This window comes from Trypanosoma conorhini (assembly GCF_003719485.1).
Source record: "Trypanosoma conorhini strain 025E chromosome Unknown Tco_14.4_contig_00086, whole genome shotgun sequence".
In the NCBI taxonomy this organism is placed as follows: domain Eukaryota; phylum Euglenozoa; class Kinetoplastea; order Trypanosomatida; family Trypanosomatidae; genus Trypanosoma; species Trypanosoma conorhini.
In genome coordinates, this window is record NW_021704169.1 from 1 (window position 1) to 18,978 (window position 18,978).

Here is an 18,978-nt window from a genome sequence, read left to right on the forward strand (position 1 = left end):
TGCTTCTGGGCGCGGGGTCACATGTGCAATACTTCCGCGCCGTGCCCTGACGCGGAGAAGGCCCCCGTCCCCCCGTTCCCGAGCAACGCGCCCACTGCCGCTAATAGCCCCAACAACACCGCGAGGGAGGAGTTGGAGGCGGCAGTGGCGGGAGCGGGGGAGGAAGGAAGTGCGGCAACGCCCAAGTGCAGCATGTCCGCCGACGCCGCAAGGAAGTCCTTTTTTGACTCCGTCTCCCGCCTCAGCTTCGAGAAGGTGCAGACGATGGTGGGGCTCCTGGATGGCCAGACGACGTCCTTCAACGAATTCCAGCAGGAGCTGTGGGTCTATGCCTCCCACGTGCAGCAGACCATGCTAGCGTGTTTGCGGGCCTTTGTGCATAATGCCGAGAAGGAGCTCAGTGAGTCAAATACCGAGAGTTTGCTAGCAATGGCGTCGCAGGTAACCGAAGTTCTTGTGGCGTACCTGTTTGCCTTTTCGCCGCTCGAGCAAAGTGCGTTGCCGCACTCCGACGAGGCAGCCGCGTCGGAGGTCGCGTCGCCAACCATCACTGTTTCCATTGGACGGGCGATGGCTTCTATTCGTGCACTGCGGCGCTGTTGCGCGGTGGCCAGCATCTGTGCGGCGCGGTGGATTGACGCCATGTACGTCACCGCACTCTCGCTGCCTCCGCATGGCTCCTTCCCGCCCGAGTGCCGTCCAACGGATATTGCGTCTATCTTTTGCTCGCCCACCGTCGTTCCCCGCGAAGGTTCCGCTCCCCCGCCCTCGCTGGCGCGTCAGCTGCTGGCTAGCCAATCACCGACGCTCGCCCTCTCCACGGATGCGGAGCGGGATTGCTGGTGGGAGACGGAGATGGAGGTGACGCTGCAGTTCTTTGCCATTCACGAAAAGCCGGTGCTTAGCGAGGTGGAGTTTCTGCACTCTGCAATGCTTGTGCAGCTCAGCTCGCTTTGGAGGTTTCTTACCCCGAGGGCGCACACCATCGCCGAGCGGATCGGCGTCTCTCTCCCGTTTCCACCGCCGACTGCCCTGGTGGAGGAGGATGGGATCAAGGTGGACTTCACCCTGCCCTGGCTCGCAGGCGTCCAGTGCTACGGGGGCTTGAAAAAGCCTTTTGTGACGGAGGATGACGCTAGTCGTATCTTCCGTGCCGCCGTGCAGGCCCAACAACAACATTTTCCGAGTTGCTGCAACGCCAACGATCTCTCCTCTGCCTCCTCCCCTGCATCGTTGCCGACGGAGACTGAGGCGCGGCGGCGGGCGAAAAAGCCACTGTTGCACGTGCGTGAATACTTCATCAGTGTCATACTGCGACGACTTTGCCTGGGCGATGCCACAGGCGGATGTTTGGAGCCCTCTACGATGCAGCTGCGTCAGATGATAAAATCGCTTCCGCGTGCGGTGCGAGAGCAAGGCCCCGATAGCATGCCAGACCCCGGCACCGTGTCCGTGGAGGAGTGGCAGCGCATCAAGTGGTGGCCGTTCTTTGAGGACCCCGCACTTGCGAAGGCGGCGGCTTTTGTTGAGCGGTATTTGCTGCGCCTTCTCACGGTGTGTTTTGGTTTTGTGAACGGGGAACTCTGCTCACGGCGCACACCGTTTCTTCCCGATGTGCTTCACCTTGCGGCGAGCACGAAGGGCTGTCAGGCAACCCTGGAACGCTACTTTCACGCCATCTTTGCCCTGGATGCCGTGCGTGAGAAGAAGCTCTGTCACTCCCAGGACGCGGGTGAGACGGGGGGCACCTCCGAAGTAAGAAAAGGCGGCGATGCCGTGGCGCTGAGCGGACCGCTGATGGCGTTTGACTTTGCGTTGGCCGTGGAGGAGGCCATGTTTTTCTTTCAGCGCGCGGGTGAGACGCGTCTGCGCGGGCCGTGTGCGAGGGGGCTGAGCTACGGCTCTCCAAACCACCTCTGCGAGCTGCGCGGCCTCGCGGCGCCGGCGGGGGCAAACGGGGGCGCGGAGGAGGCGGTCGGCGGCAACGACGGCTACGGCGGCTACGGCGACGACGACGACGACGACGACGACGGCGGTGGCGACCTGTTGCCCCTCGCGACGGAGCTGACGCTGCTGCTGGAGGTGGAGGGGGCGGCCGCGCTCACGCTGACCCTCCTGGGCGCCTCCCACTGGGGGCGCTACGTCACGCCGCGGCTGACGGCAGTTCCCCTCAAACCGGTTGCGGCGGCGCCGGCGCCGGTGGCGAAGGTCAAAAGGGAGCAGACGACAGAGCATGTGCGGGTTTCCCCGGAGAGCGCTGCTGCGGTCCGCAAGGAGTCGTCGCCTTAGTTCGTCTGAAAGTGAACGGAACGAAGGACGGGGGCAGCACCAGGGCCTCACCTTATCGTTTCCCAACCTCGCAGACGCGAGTGCAATTAGAGAGAGAGAGACGGAGCATCTTGTGCCAGCATGCTGGGTGGGGGGTTACATGTATGAATGTACATACGATTTTTCTGCGATTTCGCGCCGCAGGCTTCGGCCATATGGTATTGTGTTGAAAAAAAAAAAAATAGGGCCATTGTCTGCTGTTTGTTGTTGTTGTTTTTGGCTTCCTTATTTAATTCCTTCCCCGCTCACTTCTGCTGCGTCTGCCTCCTCGTGAGACGCGTTGCCCCGACTCCACTCTTTTTTTTTCTTTTTGCTGTTCTTTTGTGGGTGCGCTGGAAGTCAGGAGTTACACCGTTGGTGCTGCTGCACACCGGGCGCAAGGCGAAGGCAGGAAGCAGCACACACGCAGGCACGGAGAGTGGAAGAAAAAGGAGGAAGCCCGCAAGTTTCCTCGCACCGCACCGTACAGAAGGAGCAGCAGCAGCAGGGCAAGGATCGGGAGGAAAAACGCATCGTCGTTGATTTACTTTTTGTGTGTGTGTGTGCGCGCCTGTGCTTTATCTCTTTTTTAATCGGGGCCCAATGGAGAGCTACAAGGATGTGATTCTCAGCCAGGCCCCGGCGATGTACGGCAAGACCGGAAAGGACACCGGCGTCTTGATGGAGAACTACAAGGGGATCCTGCTCTGCGCCCGCCCGACGAACCTGCCGTTTGGCCCCTCCGCGCAGCTGCGCGGGGAGACCGTGGAGGCGGGGGTTTTGCTGACAAGTGGCGGCGGGGCGCCCCCCGCCTTTGTGCCCGGCGGCGCGACAGAATCGCAGCCGGGTTTGGGGCCCTCCGTCGAGGACCGAGCGGTCATGGAGCGCAACCACCGCAGACGGCTAGAGAACTACAAGGTGCAGCGCGCCAACGCGTGCACGGTGCTGACGCGCCACCGGCGCTGGCTTCGCAGCTTTGCGGATCAGGTGCGGCGGATGAAGAACGACGAGATACAGCGCGAGATTGAGCTTGCCAAGCGCGCCGAGCAGATTCGTCAGCAGCAGGCGCAAAAGCGCGCGGAGGCGGCCTCTGGTGGCCCCTACTCGGCCGCCGAGGCGGCGCCAACGAGCAGGGAGCAGCAGCAGCAGCAGCAGCAGCAGCATGAGGATGAGGAGAAGCGGGCTGCCGCCGCTGCCGAGCGGGCCGCTGCTGAGAAGAAGAAGAAGGCGGCGGCAAAGAAGAAGCGGAAGCCGAAGTGGGCACTTACGGAGGACGAGGCGTTAGAAGATGAATTGGCGGACGCCGACGAGCTGCTGGACTTTGCCAAGAACCTTGACTACGAGAAGTTCATCAACGACTACGAGGTGGCGGGGGCGCTGGCCATCATGCGGGAGCGCGTGGAGGAGATTGCGCGGGAGAACAACTGGAGCAGGGAGACGGTGGAGCGGGCCGCGAGCGAGTCCGTCGCCGGGGACCTTGACGAGGACGAGGACGAGGAGGAAGAGGCGGGTAGGGACGGCACCGCGTCGGGCATGGAGGCGCCACGCGGAGAGGCTCCCGCCCTGAAGCAGGGAATCAGCACCGCCGCCGCGCGAAGGGCCGCCCCGCGCCACGCCGCGCAGCACACCGAGGGCTGGAACAACTCGACCAGCGTCGGTGGGGTGCTAAAGCGGGCCATCTTCCGGGACACGCTGCTGCTAGCCGAGCGCATCCTTGCCTCCTCCGTGTCCATGCAGAAAATTCACACCAAATACAGCCTTGCACGTCTCCTGCAAAAGTGTGTGTTAAACGGCAGCGACGCGACGGAGGCGATGCAGAAGCCCTCCATCGGCGGAAGTAGAGGATTAGACGAGGCGCCGCGTGTGGTGAAGGTGCAGCCCGAGGCGACGGGACTAGAGCCCGGGGGGGAGAACACCGACGCGGGGGCACAGCGGGTACTGGTGGCGATGCAGCGCTCAAAGGAGCGGACGCAGGGACTGCCCTACCTGTATCGCTGCCCCGCCATCTAGAAGCGTGCGCCGTGGATGTACACATTGTTGGTGTCGTTGCTTGCTGCATGTCTTTGTTGGCGATGGAGAAGGTGATATATATATATATATATAATACATGTGTATGCGTGCTTGGATGGCGGCGCGGAGTAGGCGCAGGAACGCGCCTAGTGATTCTAGCAGCTGGGGATCAGGGGAGCGGAGCAGCAGACACGCTTTTCACCGCCCGACCCGCTCCGCTCTGCTCCGAAAAGGCAAAAAAAAATGGCAACAGCAAAGGGTAGGAGCGGAGGGAAACTAACAATATGCATGATATATTTTTTGCCGTTTTCGCTACTCCCTTTGCATTGGCAGTGTACAGGCGGACATTTCCCTCTATGCTCTGTTCCTGCTTTCGTGTGTGTTTGTGCGCAAGCCCCGCACGCTGACGTCGGCAGCGCCTGCGGACGGAACTGACTAAAGTGCGGTGGGAGGGGGAGCAGCCTTTCCCGCGGGCGCTGTGGCTTCCCTTGCGGGGCACACCGACAAGGCAAAGACATGACATCAAGAAGAGCAAAGGAGAACATTGGAAGCCCATGTAAAATAAAAATATATATATTTATATAGCTATAGCTATATAAATATGCTTGTCATTTCACCGCCTTTCCTTTGAGAGCGAAGGGGAAGGTCGCCCCACAAGCGTCATTGTAAAACAGATCAAGAGAGGAAGAAGAAGAAGAAAAAACAGGAGAAAAAAGGCGGATATGCGGTGACAGAGGGAAAAGGGAGGCTTGTGCCGTTGTTGTTCTTCCTGCCTGTGCGTAGTGGTAGTAACGCGCAGGCAGGCACGGCGGAGGCAAGACAAAGTGTGCCGAGAGGGCGCGGGTGCGTGGCTCTGTCGTCTCTCTTCTGCGCCATTTCCATTCGACGATGCTGATGGTTGGGGGGCGCTTGCGAGAGGCGGTGTTGTGCGTGCGGACGTCGGCGCCGCCGCTCAGCGTTGCGGCTGGAGGATGTCTTCTCCCTTTCCTATTATTGCCGGTGGTGGTTACTATTGTTGCCTTCTTTCCTTTTCTTCTGCCCTTTCTCCGTCGGTCGCGGATGCCGCACTGGCGGCGTGCGTCTTCGTTGAGTCCCCGCAGGGTGAAGCGCCGAACAAGCGAGCAGGTATGGATTTAACTGCGTACGGGTTCTCCGGCCAGGCTGCCAGCAATGCGGCCGGCGACGGTGCCGTTGGGACGGCCGCCGGCAGCAACCGGCCACAGCGTCGCATGCATCCCATTCGCCCGGTGACGATAAAACAGCTGCTGGAGGCGCAGCGCGTCGGCGAGGGGGTGATGGTGGTCGACGGCCGCGAGGTCACGCAGGCGACCGTCGTTGGCCGCGTGATCGGCTACGAGGACGAGACGGCCAACCGCCTCACCGGCGCCGTCACGGCGAAGCACTACGGCTACCGCATCACCGACGGCACCGGCCTCGTCGTGGTGCGCCAGTGGATGGAGTCTGAGCACCAGGAGGAGCCGCTCCCGGTGCAGTGCTACGTGCGGGTCTCGGGCACCGTGAAGGTGTGGCAGAACGCCCCCATCGTCACCGGCACGGTGCGGCTCGTCTCTGACTGCAACGAGCTCAACTACCACTACCTCGACGCCATACTCACGCACCTGCGGCTGACGCGGGGCAACAAACACGCGAAGGAGGAAGCTGCGGTCCCGGCCGTTAGCAACACGGCGAGCGCGCTGGGGGTGCAGAACATGCTGCCGGGGGGCGATGGCAAAGTCTTCGCCACAGATGTGCTGCTGAATGCGATTAAGCAAAACGCGCGGGGTGACGTGGGGCTGACGATGGACGAACTCACCGCCGCGGCACGGCCGTACGGGTTTAGCGTCAATGACGTTCGCGTCGCGCTGCGGACGCTGGCGGCGGAGGGGAGTGTGTACCAGACGCACGACAACCGGTTCAACATTTAGCAGGATTGAGGTGCGGGCACGGAGAGCGGCGGGTGGTGTGTGTGCGTGTGCGTGTGCGTGTGAAGGAGGCGAGGCGAGGCGAAGGGACCGCCACGCGGAGGACGAGCGCACAGCGGGGCCGTCGGCAACGCAGGCATGAGGGCGCTTTTGCCAGCCTCGCTGTTTGTTGTTGTTTTCCGTTTTTTTTTGTTTTTTTGTTTTTTTTGGTCGTGTTTCTCTTTTTCGCTTCTCTGCCCCTTTCGTGTTTTGTTTTTGTTTTGTTTTTTACTTTTGTTTGTTTGTTTGTTTTCGCTGAGGCCGCGGCACGGCGGAGACGACGAAGACAAAAAAAAAGGGTTGGGGCTCGTGCGTGCGCGCCTGCCACGCCGACGCCCTCCCCACACACACACGCACACGCACAACATTGGGCCACGCCACTCCCTGCGTTATCTTTTACTATGACTACTACTACTTCTCCTTCTTTCTCCCAGTGGTTTCTTGCGCCGCGCGGGTGCGAGGAAGAAGAAAGAAAAAAGAAAAAAGAGAGAGAAACAAAAACAGAGAGTGAGGAGGAGGAGGAGGAGGAGGAGACGGCTGTTGCGTGGCGGTGAGGTGCTTCGCTTTGTGAATCCCACCGGGTCTTGGGGAGAGGCAGACTTCGCGCACGCCCTCGTGGTGCGTGCAGAGCAGACACGTGCCCCGCGTTGGGCCCACCGGCGGCCCCCCGTCACGCAACGGCAGCCGCCCCGTCCGTTTTTTTTTTTGTTGTTGTTGTTGGTTGCCTCCGCGCTGCTCCCGGCCCGCCCTCTGCGCGGCAGTCGAGGCGCGCGGTCGCCGCAGGCGGACGGGAGGGGGAAGGCCTGGGCACGCTCATGCACGCCACGCGATTGGCGTCGCCTCTATTACTTCTTTCTGTGTGCCGCTTGTTGTTTCCTCTTCCGCAGTGTTCGCTGTCTCTCACAGGGCCCAAGGGTTCAGGTACATTCGGTTCTCGCACTGCCACATTTTATCCCACAACTCGACGATGCGCCGCGCCACTAACCAACTGGTCCGAAACGCCTCCGTTGCCGCCGCGGCCCGCTTCGCCGCGACCAGCGGCGCGAAGAAGTACGACTTGTTCGGCTACGAGGTGGACACCAACACCGCCCCGTGGATCGAAAAGATCAAGAAGTGCAAGTACTACGACGAGGCCGGCGAGGTGCTTGTGAACATGAACGTGGGCAACTGCCCGCCCGACCTCGCGACGTACAACGCGACGCTGCAGCGCATCTACGAGGCGCCGTCGAAGCAGGCGCAGCCGGTGGAGAACGAGAGCAAGTTCTGTGCGATGCTCGACCTGATGGAGGAGATGAGCCACCGCAACAAGATGAAGCCGAACGAGGAGTCCTGGACGTGGGTGATGAAGGAGTGCGTGAAGAGCGGGCAGTTCCGCCTTGGCTACTGCATCCAGAAGGTGATGGAGGCGGAGTTCAAGTCCTGCCCCGCCGACCTCGTGAAGCAGAACGAGGCGAACGCGGAGAAGGCCAAGGCGGAGGGCAAGGAGCACCCCAGCCACCTCTCGAAGCAGGTCGGCCTCTTCGAGGTGAAGATTGAGTAGGGAAAAGGATAGTCTAATGCGTCAGCGCCCGCCGAATGCAGGCGCGGCAAACGGTGTTAAATTAGGTAGGAGTCATTCACTGGATAGTAGCGCTTGGAGGAATGAGATAGTTGACGAGCAATGGGCGTGTCTCTGTGTGTGCGTGGCTGGGGGATGCGTGGGACAATGAATGAAGGAATGCATGAAGGTAGACTGGCGAGGTTCAAACCTGAGCTTGAGCGTGGGTTGCCTGTGCGCCGCTTCCTCTTTCCCGCCCCGCGTTGTTTGCTTTTCTGTGCCTCTCCCTCTTTTCCACTCACTTGCGCTCTTGCCCCCTCCTCTGTCTCTCTCTCTCTCTCTCTGCCGAGCGATTGAAGGCGCAGGGAAGGGCGCAGCAGCACGTGTGCGTCACAGTCGCCCGCACTGGAGGCAACCACAACAACAACAAGACACTACCGGATGCAGCGTCAACTGTGGCTCTTTGCGCCGTCGCGCCGGCCCAGCTCTGACCGCATTCGGCTCTTGACGTACCCCATGGCGTTTGCGCAGCCGAACGCCACCGTGCCGCTCCTGCACGCCGCCGCTGGCACAGCAGACGGCGACAGGGGCGCAGCGTCGGCGCCGACGACAAGCCTTCACTTGCGGATGCGGGAAAAGACGAGGGAGTTGCATTCCCCCCACGCGGAGGGGGGCGACGTCATTCAGCCGCGTCGCTGGGTGCGTGACCCGGACGAGCTTTGTGTGGCGTCCATGCGACGCAGCAAAAACATGAACAAAATCAACACGTACGTGGCGACGTACAAGTTTGGCGACCCGCAGTGGGCCCCGTTGCTCCTGCCGCAGGTGACGTTTCGCCCGCAGCATCACCCGGCGCAGAAGAAGGTTCACGCGGAGGCAGAGGCGGAGGCTGCCTCGGCTTCCACGCCGCCCAACACACCGCCGCCGACGTCAGGGGCCTCATCCGCGTCGTTGCACGGCGGCAGTGGCGGAGGCAGCCGTGTCACCATCGACCACAACAAACTTATCACGCTGGAGTGCATGTCACGGCATGTCAACTTTTCCCTGCGGCACATTGTCCAAAAGGGCCACGGTGTCTACCTCGTGCACCACGCCCAGCATAGTCTGCTGCGGCCAAAGGGGATTGTCGAGCGGTCCTATGTGACGTGCGCGTTTGGCATCCGCGGTGAGCGGCTGCGCACGGACATTGTGCACGTCGGCCCGCTTGATGCCATGGACGTGCTCGACATTGAGGAGGGACCACATGGGCACACACGAGGCATCTTTAACTTTCAGAAACCGGGCATCCCACGCGGTGTAATCGCTGTCTCACAGGTGGAGGGGTACGGCACCTGGTTTCAGCGGAAACCGATGCTTTGGCAGCGTTCCCGTCGCATCGGTGCCCTGCAAAGCCAACTCGGGGCCTTTACCTACGACCTCGCCCCACCGCATGAGGTGGGCAAGCGGCGTGAGTGCGAGGTCTCCCTGCTTGCGCCGCACATGCGCTTCTTTGGCAGTGGCGCGAGCGGGTCGGAGGCCGTGGGCGTCATTGCCTCCTCGCAGGTGGCGCAGCAGGATCGACTTTACCTGGGCGAGTTCGAGGCCCCCGCGATGACGGCACTCGACGCGGTGCACCAGCTGGCGCATGCCTCTGCCCTGCGCTGCCGTCTCGTGCGGCCGCTGCGAAGTCACTCTAACGGGGCTGGCGGCGAGCGCCATGGAGCGGAGGCGGAGGATGAAGCAAACTGTGATGGCGAGGAGCTGGAGACGTTGGTGCCGCTGAGTTGGGCCACACGCACGCCGCCGCCGTACGTCCCGCTCGAGGCGGACCTACCGTTTAAGCTGCAGATGTCTAAGCCGGCCGTGTTTGGCGGCGCGGGGCAGCCGCACGACGTGTACCCAACGGGCGCGACCGTCGGCTCCCCGTTCGTCCGCGGGGCCCCGGTGGTGCTGTTTGAGTACAACCTGCACCAGGGCGTGGACCACTACGTCTTCGACGACGCCCCGAGTGCGCGGCCAATGAAGTGGTGGTCGCAGAAGAGCAACCTGCCGTACAGCGGGTACATGTATCTTGCGCGCAGCGGGGTGATTGACCGGCTGTCGCCCGCAGAGGAGATTCCGAACCCGCTCGAGCCAGCGGCGCGACGCAAGCCCCTGCACACGCTCGTCCCACCAACAAAGAGGGTGCAGCGCCGGCTGAGTCAGTACAGGCGGCGACTGCGGGAGGAGGCGCAGCGGGGAAAGGCGGCACGAGCAGCGGCCACGCAGTCCAACGGCACAGGCGGCAGCGGCGGGGAGTGAACGGGGAAGCGCGCGAAAGGAAGGGAGCGGGGGCGGAAAGGGCGATGACGGCCGCACACAACAACAAGAACAAAAAAAAATTGGTCCCCGGCACTAAAGGCAGCAGATCGAAGGACGTTGGCGCAGCGAAGAGCGTGGGGACGTGGGGGGGAAGCGCCCGGGTGTACTTTTTCGCGGGCGGTTGACGCGCCTGCAGGCGTGAGGTACCGGCCGCTCTCTTCTTGCACCGCGCCGTTTGCCTCTTTTTTTCTTTTTCTTTTTTGCCCCCCTTCTCCGCGGCGGCAGCGGGCAGGCTCGTTTGCGTCTGTGAGTGAAGAAGGCGGCGGCGTGGGAGAAGTAACCACAACGGCAAAGTAAAGCAAAGAAAAAAAAGAAGAAGAGAAAATCAACACCCGAGAAGGCGGACTGAAGGTATTTTACCGTCCAGGCGGAGTAGGCGACAACGATTGGCGGGCACCGCAATCCTGCGAAAGGGACGGTGGTCGTTGCTTCTGCTGCCCATGCCGTCTGCGCACGGCGCGTCGAAGAGGATTGGCGGCGAAGCGGAGGCCAAAGGCTGCGGCAACGAAAAGCATCTCTCGCGTGCCCCCCAAATGCGTGACCCGAAGAACTACTGTCAAGTGACGAAGAAGTTCCCGCCACCGGAGGAGGGGGAGCGGTGCTGCAAGTTTCTGCTTGACCCCCTGGACGCCGCGGTGGAGAGGGAGCACCGCATGCTGGAGCTCGTCCCCGGCCGCATGCAGCTCGTGGACGGCGTCAACCACAACTTCCTCTTCGGCGACGTCGAGGAACACGGCCTGGAGGGGCACGCCTACCCCTACTACAGGGTCAGCCTCGGCCGCACGGGGCGGACGCGTATGGCGGTGCCGCCCGGACTCGAGCCGCGGACGGAGTTCGTGGCACTCGGTAGGCGGAGCCTGTTTGAGTACAACAGTAAGCGCCCGGTGGTTGTGTACGTGCCTGAAGACGCCAAGCTGCGCTACCGCATCTGGGAAGGCGGCGAGGAGTGCGTCGCGACCGAGCTCTGAACCAACTCGTCGCATCGTTTTGATGTAAGCAATGTAGTTTATATCGGCAATTTTTTCCCCCCGTTATTATTCCATCGTGTTTGGTACGTTCCCCCCCCTGTCTCTTTCGCTGCCATGTAGAGAGAGACTCGTGGGGAGAAGGAAGGGGGAAAAAAGAGGTGTGCGGACAACTGAGGCTCTTCGTAGCCTAATGGTGCGCTCCATTTTACTTGCCGTTGTTGTTGTTTTTTTATTCCTTTTTTTTTGTCCTCGTTCTTCGTTGTAAATGTGCCCCGTTGGAAAGGAACGAGTGCAGTCTTTTTTTTTTGTTGTTTCTGTCCACCCTCCTGCCCCGGCTTCCTACGATACTCCTCCTGCAGCCGCCGATGCTGCTGCTGCTGCCATCAGTGCCCTCCACGCGGCAGGGGGTTCAGCGGCTGCAGGGCCTTCATGACCGCCACGTTGTCGGCCCCCAAGGCGCCCAGTACTGCGGGGCCAAAAAAAGGGGGAAAAAAGGCGTTTTGCACGCGTCGTTGGGTGTGCATGCGCGTCAGTGGGTGGGAGGGGGTCGAGCCGTGCGGTCGGTGGGTGCATAAACCCTAAGGGAAGAAAAACCCACGCACGCCCCCACGTCTCGTGGCTCTTTGTGAGGATAAGAGCGGGAGGGATGGGGACATGTCCTTTCCGGACACATTTTTTTCCTGCCTCGCTTGCCCCCTACACTTTCATTGCCTACTCTAGGCGGGCGCATGTATTTGATATATTTATTTTATTTTTTTTCCCCCGCCACTGGCGAGGTTTGTCCAAGGCGCGGCACACGCGCGCGCGGGACTGCGAAAAATTTGGGGTGGTGGCGTGCGGCGCACGCGTCTGCCGTTGACGGCCACTGCACGTGATTGGATTTGCCGCGAACTCTCCACGGGAGTCGCGGTCTATGATAAATAAGGGAGGGAGTGAGGGAGTTTGCGACCTCTCCGCAGGGATGCGTGTCTGTTCCTCCCTCGACGTTGCGTCCAGCGAAGGCGGTAGCGTAGCAGGCAACGGGAAAAGGGGGCCATTGCGGTGGCGGAAGGGAGGGGGCATCGCTGCAGCGTGTTCGACTCCACCCCACGCTGGCCGCGGTGCAAATGTACAGCAGAGGGCGGGATGGACTGCGCAATCTTGACGTGGCGCTGGAGGCGCTGCGGCAAGGGGCCCTCAAGGAGTCACGCGCAACCCGCGCGGAGGTGAAGCGCTCGATGCTTCGCGAGGACGTGCGCCGGCAGAACCGGCAGCAGCGGGGGGAAGGAGGGGACGGGTGGCCACCGTCGTCCTCCGCTCCTCCTGTGGACGTGCATGCCCCCTTCACGGGGTCGGGGCTGCTGTCGACGTCGAGGTCGGTCGGCACTGGGGGAAATGACACGACCGGCGGCATGACCGGGCCGGAGGGGCTTCCGGCGTGGTACGACGGCTACTACGCGGCATCGCCGGGGACGGTAGAGCGGGAGCCGTGGTGCCGTGCGACTACCCCCGCCTCCGGCGAGGAGGAGGAGGAAGAGTGCAGTGTCGCTGGTGCGATAGAAGATGGCGAGGAGGGCGCCGTGGTCGTGGACGTCAGTCAGCGTGTATCGCAGGCAGAGCGCACGCTCTACCCCGTCCTCCTCGCCGAGGTGGCGGCGTGTGCCACAGCCGACGCAGAAAGCAACGGGGGAAGTGTACTGGGGATGGGCAGTAGTGAGGTGATCGAGTGGGACGAGCGTGGGGCTCCCGTGCGACTGCGGGGCACCTGGCAGCCGGTCACCCCGCAGGGACTTCTCCCCGTGCCAGGGGCTGCGGATGAAAGGCGGGAGTCTGTGGGGAGTGGCGTCGTGCCCTCCGGGCGCACCTCCGCAGCGATGACGGGGACAACGACGCAGTTCATCAACTTTGACGCGAGGTTGTCTGGTCAGCCCTGCGAGTACACGCGGAAGGAGAACCCGTTGAAGCCGACGCTTATTGGGGTGAATCAGCCGCAGGGCCGCGCCCCTCCGTCTCGTCGCCGGGGGTCGCGTGGCGCAAGCGACGGGGGAGCCGTGAGCCGCACGCGGCAGATTGCGCCAAGCCTGCATGGCCGAGCCAACGGCACACGCGGCCGCCGCAGGCCACCGCTCTCCACGGAAGGCTCGGCTGTCGCCGAGAGTAGTGCAGGCGCCATCGCCGGGCGAATCCGCCAGGCGGTGTTGCAGGGACGAACGGCTCAGCTTGAGGGCCCCAAGAACGGTGTCCGGCGTGGAGGTGGCTCCCCGCCCCTGGTGGACCTTGGCCTTGGCGCCCGCTGCCACGTGGCGTACGCGCCAGACAACGTGGAGTGCGTTGTGGCACATGTGCTGCGTCCCGTCACGGCGTTCTTCTGCAGCTCCTGTGGGGCCTGCGCCGCGCGAGATGTTGTGACGGGCCACCCAAGCGCCTGCGCCGCGTGCGGGGCGGCCTTCGAGGAGATCTCACCGCCACGCCAGCACGCGTGCCTCATGGACACCGTTGCGGCGGAGAACGAAAACATTGCCGCCTGGCAAGAGGCGGGTGCGTCGGCGGGACCCCCGACTCCGGTGAGAAAGAAGAAATGCACAACAGCGACGTCGACGATGACCCCCACAACCACCAACGTAGAGGCAGGAAGAAGCACCGCGGCTACGGGAACCGGCACGACGTCCACGGCGGTGAAAGTGGCTGCAGGTACGCAAGCCGGCCCCAGTTGCCGCGTTCCCCCTCTCGCCGTGACTGCCGTACAGGGCGTGTATTTTCTGCACTTATGGGACCTAGCCACTGCTGCCCATCACAAGTGAGACGGCTTTGGCTTTTTTTTTGTTTCTTTTTTGCTTTGAGGCAATGCTATTAATGTGGACCCTGAAGAATTTGCCGCTGGTCCTAAATATATACTTTTTGACTGGGGGAGGATAATTGCTACGTGCGGGGACTATTGTATTTCTCGCTTTCACTGTGTCCTCCCTTCCCTCTCACTCTCGCCGTCATTTTGCTGCCACGCACGAAGTCGTCCGGTTTTCCCTCTGCCGCTTTTCCCGCTTGTTCTTGCTCCCGTGGCCCAGGCCGGAGGTGGCCCTGCAACGAGGGGGGAAGGCAAAGAGGTGATAAAAAGCACATATATATATATATATATATATAGTTTCTTTTGCAACGGCCCCTTCCCTGGGTGTGCGCGTGTGTGTGTGTGTGTGTGTGTGAATGGTTGTGAGGGTGGGCACGCACGGAACCACAATGATTAAGTATGTAATTCAGCAGATCCTATGGATCATCAGCGTCACGGCGCAGCTGCTTGCGGCAATGGGCCTCGGCGTCCAGTGGATGTTCATGGCCATTCGCCTAGTCACCTTCGCGGTGCTCGACCTCGGCTACTTCCTCCCGCACATGGTGAAGCACTTTTTGTCGCCGAGCATCATCCGCCGTGTCTCCTACCGCTCCTCCAAGCGAACCAGGCAACGCAACCTGCAGATATTCCTCCAACAGGTGGCACGTATTCCCCCGGCGAAGCGCAATGCGGAACGCGGCGAGGCGTCGCCGACCGCCCCTCGGCGGCGCACAGACCCTGACATGGACGCCGTGGAGCTGCTGGCCTCCACACTAAACCCCGCCGACGGTCGGTTGATGATGGGGCTGCCGCTGGGGTCGTCCTCGCTGACGTCGGCGCCAGGGGCCGTGGAGGAAGACGCGATGATGCAGAGCATCGGCTCCTTCAGTAACACCGTGGCGTTTATTCAAAACTACTACGCCGCCGCCGCCGCCGCCGCCGCCGCCGCGGATGACGCGGCGGGTGGCACCGTCGAGCCGGCGGGGGAGCAAAAAAACCCCGACGCGCCGCCGAGTGCGGCGGTGGAGCCCACCTCAACAGGCGAGTCCGACGACGACGAGGACGAGGAGGACCGGAAAAATCTTCATAACCGCGCCACGCTCGATATTTACCTGCCGGTGCCCCTCGACTCGCTCTTTCGCATGATGGAGCAGGAGCGAATGATCTCGTCGCGGTCGAGGCTGCAGCGCAAAAAGTTCCCTATTGTGATCTCAGTTGTGGGCGGCGCGTGGATTGTCGGCTTCTCCTTCTGGAACTTTCTCTTGGCTCCACTTCTTGCCGCACGCGGGTACGTTGTGTTCTGCCCCGACTACCGCAACTTCCCGCAGACGGACATGGAGGGGATGGTGCTGGACGTCTCAGACGCCGTGGGGTGGGTGCTACAAAACGCCGAGCGCTACGGTGGGGACGTCGCGGACGTCACGCTCGTCGGACAGTCGGCGGGCGCCCACCTCACGATGATGTCGCTGCTTTCGCAGGCGCAGCTGAGCGCGCACGCCGTCGCCGGTGGCACCCCACCGAGCACCGCCGCGTACAACGTCCCCCGCTACAACCCCCGCGCCTCCATTCGCCAATACGTTGGGCTGAGCGGCATTTATAATATTCGCGGTCTGGTGAGGCACTTTGACCGCCGAGGGCTCTACCGCAGCGTGCTGTACCAGATCGCCGGGGGCCGCTCCCGCCTGCCCCGCTTCTCGCCGACGGCGTACTTTGATGAGCGACGCTGCGGCGCCACAGGGGAGGTGCTGCCCAAAAACATCTTTGATTTTCTCCCCCAACGCATGCACTTTATTCACGGGGACGCGGACTGCAGCGCCCCTGTGTCGGAGTCGGCAAATCTCGCCTTCGTGATGCGCAACGCCCAGCGTGCACGCTTGGCCGAGCAGTACACGGACGGCGGCCAAGGCACCGGCAGCTGTCAGGCACGGCCGGTGGATATTGAGTACATTTTGGTGCCCGGAGCCAACCACACGGATGCCATCATTGAGGAGTGCCTGGCGGCGAAGGAGAGCCACGTGCTGGATTTCTTGTGCTACTACAGCACCGGCGAGGAAAGTCGCGGGCGACGCAACAGCGTCCGCAGAGCTCGCAATGACGAGGTCGAGACGGACGAGGATGAGGGCCAAATTGATCCGTCAAAGCACCCCGATGGCGTACTCGTCACACCTGTGCCACACTCCAAGCGGCCCCTGCTGATGCGTTTGGCCAGCTACGTCTGTCCCTTCTGAGAACGCGTTGCTTTGTAGCCACACCTTCTCTCTCTCTCTATCCATCTATCTTGCTCTCTGGCGTGAACGGCTTCGATGCGGGAGCAGCAGATTTTTGCGTGGAGTGAGCCGCTCTCTTGGGGGGGGGGGGCAGCGCAAGCCCGAGTTCTGCGGAGGCGGGGTGCTGATTGTGTTTGCATATAGAAGGCAGCAATGGGCGGGATATACCCATACCCACTGTCAACCCGCGTTCGACAAGAAGAAAAAAAAAGTCTACGACGCGTTTTTTTTTTGGTTTTGTTTTTTTCTTCTGTTTTCACTGTAGAAACGCGACGGCTAGTTTTTTTTTTTTCTTTCGACGTCTCCACAGTTCTTCCAAGCTTGTGTGTGCCTGTGCGTGTTTGTGCTGGGGGAGAGCGGGCTGTCAGTCGCATGTTTATATATACTCTGCGGCCCTTTGGGGGGGAGGAAAGGCGGCGAGTGCATAATTCTTATTACCGGGTGTAGTGCGCAGGAGCTGCTGACTGCGGCGTACCTCGTGTGCAAGCCAATAGGCCCCTCACTTCTGCGGGCCGCAACCCGCAATGTGTATTTTGCTTTTTATTTTAGTTTTGTTTTTCATGTTTCTGATATATGTCTCTGCGCGACGCCCCGCCGTAGAGGCGAAGTGCTGCCTCAGTCTCTTTACTCTGCGGGCACGCCCGTGTTTCCGGTGCGCCAGTGCCTTGCTGCACACGCGCGCGGACGCTTGCGGGAACCCCCTCGCTTTCTTTTTTTTCCTTCATCTTCCTCTTGCCGGCACCGCGGGGGGTGTGGGGCTGTGCTGTGCAGGGCCACGAAAAGGGGAGGGGGAAGGAGTTGACGCGGCGTTGCGCATTTTATTATCGTTAGCGAAGTCTGTGAGTAATGGACGTGGACGACGTGATCGCGCGCCATCGGACCCGTCTTGAGGAACACCGCCGGTTTCTGGACGGCAGTGCGGCAGCCAGCACAAAGCCGCCCACAAGCCCCGCCGGAGGCAGCCCGGAGGCGTTGAAGACCGCCGCACAGCCGAATGCGGCGGAGGCGGAGGCCGCTTCGCCGCTGCCTGTGCGGCCGAGCGGTGCGGCACCTGGCGAGGTCCTGTCGCCGCTTTGCGTCGCCGCCGTTTCGCCTACGCGGAGGAAAACGGGCTGCGCGGACGGTGGACGTGACAAGGGCCCGCGGCGCTGGGGATCGGCTAAAGCTGCGGGTGAGGAAGGACGGCTTCAGTGGCTGCGCGAGCTGAGCCCTCCGCCTGGTGCCGCAGCCGTCATGCCCGGAAGGCGGAAGTCTCAGGCGGTTTCCCGTGGCGCGGCGGCGGAAGCGCACGGCGGGGCCACACTCCGTCGGGCCTCCAGCGGTCCAGCTGTGGCGCTCAGCGGCAACCACAAAAACATTCATGCATGGATCGCAGAGGAAGAGCGCTTTTTAAACGCCCAACTGTGGGCCGCCGGTCGGTACTACGTGACAAGGCCCGACGCCATGTATGCCAAGTCACAGCTGTGGCTGGAGGGTCGGGAGCGGTCGCTTCAACGGCTGCAGCAGGAGTTTCTGCGCGACAGCCTTGGCGAGTGTTCATTTCAACCGCATCTGGCAACCTCGAGGAGCCTACAGCGTCGGCCGAGCTCCGCGCACGCCGCGTCAAACTTGTGCGAGGACCCGAGTGTCGCCGCCCACCTGGAGCGCATGGAGGAGGCGCGGCAGCTGCGCGTGGAGGCAGAGAGGCGACTGGAGGGCAACAGGGCGGGAACCTGGAAGAATTTCGTCACAGTGCCGAAGGAGTTTGAGTTCGCCAAGAAGGTCACCGTCATTCCGTCGTTGCGCAAGCCGCTCCTGAACGTCGTCCCGCTGCACCTTGACGAAAAGGCGGGGGAGGGGGCGACATCGCACACGAGCGGCGGCTGCGCGGGTCCTGCCCCTGCCATGGTGGCGGCCGCACCTCAGCGAGCACCCCACGAGGGAGGAGGAGGGAAGAAGGAGGAAGCGGTGAGCGAGCGGCCGGCCGCGGTGGGGGGAGACGCACCCAATGCGGGGGAAATTGGTGGTGCTGCCGTGATGGGTGGCACGGCCGTTTCGCAGCTGGAGTTGGTGCCGCTGTTGGAGGCCACGGTGGCGCGTCTCACGGAGGAGTTGGCGAGCAGGGAGCAGCAACTGCAGGTCCAGCGAGGGGAGCTGGCCCTGCTGTCACGTGAGCTGGAGGTGGCCAAGGCGACGGTGCGGCGTCTTTCCCTGCGGGATGTTGTGCAAATGGAGGAGGAGAGGTGTACGACACCTGGGCCCACCTCGCCGCTAGCTTGAGAAATGAGCAGCGAATCCAACGTGTGAAGAGAAGGACCCCAGTTGGGTGGGGAGGGCGCCGCTGTGTCGTCGTCGTCGTCTTTGTTGCTGCTGCCCTGCAATGTTGGGAAAGTAGGCATATTAAGTGGCCTTGCGTGTCTGCGCGCGTGCATGGGCAAACTTTTTTTCGTGGCAGTACTGACCTTGGATGCTTCTTGTTTGTTGATTGTTTCTCACTTATTTTTTTTTTGAGCTTCCTTTCTCTCTGTGTACGTGTCTGCAGGAAACTGGTGGCTGACTCCCCCGTCCCTCTTCTTTGCTATCGCCTGTGCTCGTGTGTTTTTAATGACCTGGCCCGCCAGTCCGTCTGCCGCCACAACCAGTGTTGTTGTGGCCGTAAGCCCACTCCCCCTCTCTCCAGCTCTCTGTGTACGTCTCGCCTCATTTTGTCTTCATTGTGCGTGTGTGCGCCTCTGACAGGTGCCGGCGGAGAGGCGTCCACACTCACGGCGGGAAAAGGAGCGAGATTTCCTCTCGACCCTCTCTCTCT

At 61.9% G+C, this 18,978-nt stretch overlaps 9 protein-coding genes across 9 annotated transcripts, besides 19 other annotated features; all 9 read left to right on the top strand.

The window, feature by feature from the left end:
* Positions 1-2,289, top strand: Tco025E_02240 (uncharacterized protein; the record flags this gene model as incomplete). The annotated part of the gene is made up of 1 exon (XM_029369169.1): positions 1-2,289. A coding segment is annotated over one exon (2,289 nt), but the record flags the coding sequence as incomplete, so codon positions are not given.
* Positions 2,290-2,518: 229 nt separating this feature from the next.
* Positions 2,519-2,547: a microsatellite.
* Positions 2,548-2,910: 363 nt separating this feature from the next.
* Tco025E_02241 (uncharacterized protein) lies at positions 2,911-4,317 on the top strand (the record flags this gene model as incomplete). The annotated part of the gene is made up of 1 exon (XM_029369170.1): positions 2,911-4,317. The coding sequence occupies one exon, from the start codon at positions 2,911-2,913 to the stop codon at positions 4,315-4,317; it is 1,407 nt and encodes a 468-aa protein (XP_029230767.1).
* A 74-nt stretch (positions 4,318-4,391) lies between these two features.
* Positions 4,392-4,422: a microsatellite.
* Positions 4,423-4,518: 96 nt separating this feature from the next.
* Positions 4,519-4,545: a microsatellite.
* A 333-nt stretch (positions 4,546-4,878) lies between these two features.
* Positions 4,879-4,920: a microsatellite.
* A 74-nt stretch (positions 4,921-4,994) lies between these two features.
* Positions 4,995-5,031: a sequence feature (GA-rich).
* A 257-nt stretch (positions 5,032-5,288) lies between these two features.
* Positions 5,289-6,242, top strand: Tco025E_02242 (putative replication Factor A 28 kDa subunit; the record flags this gene model as incomplete). Its single annotated transcript, XM_029369171.1, has 1 exon — positions 5,289-6,242. One exon carries the CDS (start codon positions 5,289-5,291, stop codon positions 6,240-6,242), a length of 954 nt encoding a protein of 317 aa, XP_029230768.1.
* Positions 6,243-6,274: 32 nt separating this feature from the next.
* Positions 6,275-6,304: a microsatellite.
* A 3-nt stretch (positions 6,305-6,307) lies between these two features.
* Positions 6,308-6,348: a microsatellite.
* Positions 6,349-6,620: 272 nt separating this feature from the next.
* Positions 6,621-6,645: a microsatellite.
* A 95-nt stretch (positions 6,646-6,740) lies between these two features.
* Positions 6,741-6,785: a sequence feature (A-rich).
* Positions 6,786-6,973: 188 nt separating this feature from the next.
* Positions 6,974-7,002: a microsatellite.
* Positions 7,003-7,245: 243 nt separating this feature from the next.
* Positions 7,246-7,818, top strand: Tco025E_02243 (ribonucleoprotein p18; the record flags this gene model as incomplete). Its single annotated transcript, XM_029369172.1, has 1 exon — positions 7,246-7,818. The coding sequence occupies one exon, from the start codon at positions 7,246-7,248 to the stop codon at positions 7,816-7,818; it is 573 nt and encodes a 190-aa protein (XP_029230769.1).
* A 164-nt stretch (positions 7,819-7,982) lies between these two features.
* Positions 7,983-8,004: a microsatellite.
* A 92-nt stretch (positions 8,005-8,096) lies between these two features.
* Positions 8,097-8,159: a microsatellite.
* Positions 8,160-8,256: 97 nt separating this feature from the next.
* Tco025E_02244 (uncharacterized protein) lies at positions 8,257-10,095 on the top strand (the record flags this gene model as incomplete). Its single annotated transcript, XM_029369173.1, has 1 exon — positions 8,257-10,095. The coding sequence occupies one exon, from the start codon at positions 8,257-8,259 to the stop codon at positions 10,093-10,095; it is 1,839 nt and encodes a 612-aa protein (XP_029230770.1).
* A 350-nt stretch (positions 10,096-10,445) lies between these two features.
* Positions 10,446-10,480: a sequence feature (A-rich).
* Positions 10,481-10,595: 115 nt separating this feature from the next.
* Positions 10,596-11,123, top strand: Tco025E_02245 (ecotin; the record flags this gene model as incomplete). Its single annotated transcript, XM_029369174.1, has 1 exon — positions 10,596-11,123. One exon carries the CDS (start codon positions 10,596-10,598, stop codon positions 11,121-11,123), a length of 528 nt encoding a protein of 175 aa, XP_029230771.1.
* A 347-nt stretch (positions 11,124-11,470) lies between these two features.
* Positions 11,471-11,504: a microsatellite.
* Positions 11,505-12,229: 725 nt separating this feature from the next.
* Positions 12,230-13,903, top strand: Tco025E_02246 (uncharacterized protein; the record flags this gene model as incomplete). Its single annotated transcript, XM_029369175.1, has 1 exon — positions 12,230-13,903. The coding sequence occupies one exon, from the start codon at positions 12,230-12,232 to the stop codon at positions 13,901-13,903; it is 1,674 nt and encodes a 557-aa protein (XP_029230772.1).
* Positions 13,904-14,217: 314 nt separating this feature from the next.
* Positions 14,218-14,240: a microsatellite.
* A 25-nt stretch (positions 14,241-14,265) lies between these two features.
* Positions 14,266-14,315: a microsatellite.
* Positions 14,316-14,333: 18 nt separating this feature from the next.
* Positions 14,334-16,151, top strand: Tco025E_02247 (putative ecotin; the record flags this gene model as incomplete). Its single annotated transcript, XM_029369176.1, has 1 exon — positions 14,334-16,151. The coding sequence occupies one exon, from the start codon at positions 14,334-14,336 to the stop codon at positions 16,149-16,151; it is 1,818 nt and encodes a 605-aa protein (XP_029230773.1).
* A 26-nt stretch (positions 16,152-16,177) lies between these two features.
* Positions 16,178-16,210: a microsatellite.
* A 203-nt stretch (positions 16,211-16,413) lies between these two features.
* Positions 16,414-16,447: a microsatellite.
* A 272-nt stretch (positions 16,448-16,719) lies between these two features.
* Positions 16,720-16,756: a microsatellite.
* A 280-nt stretch (positions 16,757-17,036) lies between these two features.
* On the top strand, positions 17,037-18,449 carry Tco025E_02248 (uncharacterized protein; the record flags this gene model as incomplete). Its single annotated transcript, XM_029369177.1, has 1 exon — positions 17,037-18,449. One exon carries the CDS (start codon positions 17,037-17,039, stop codon positions 18,447-18,449), a length of 1,413 nt encoding a protein of 470 aa, XP_029230774.1.
* Between the last annotated feature and the right edge of the window lie 529 nt (positions 18,450-18,978).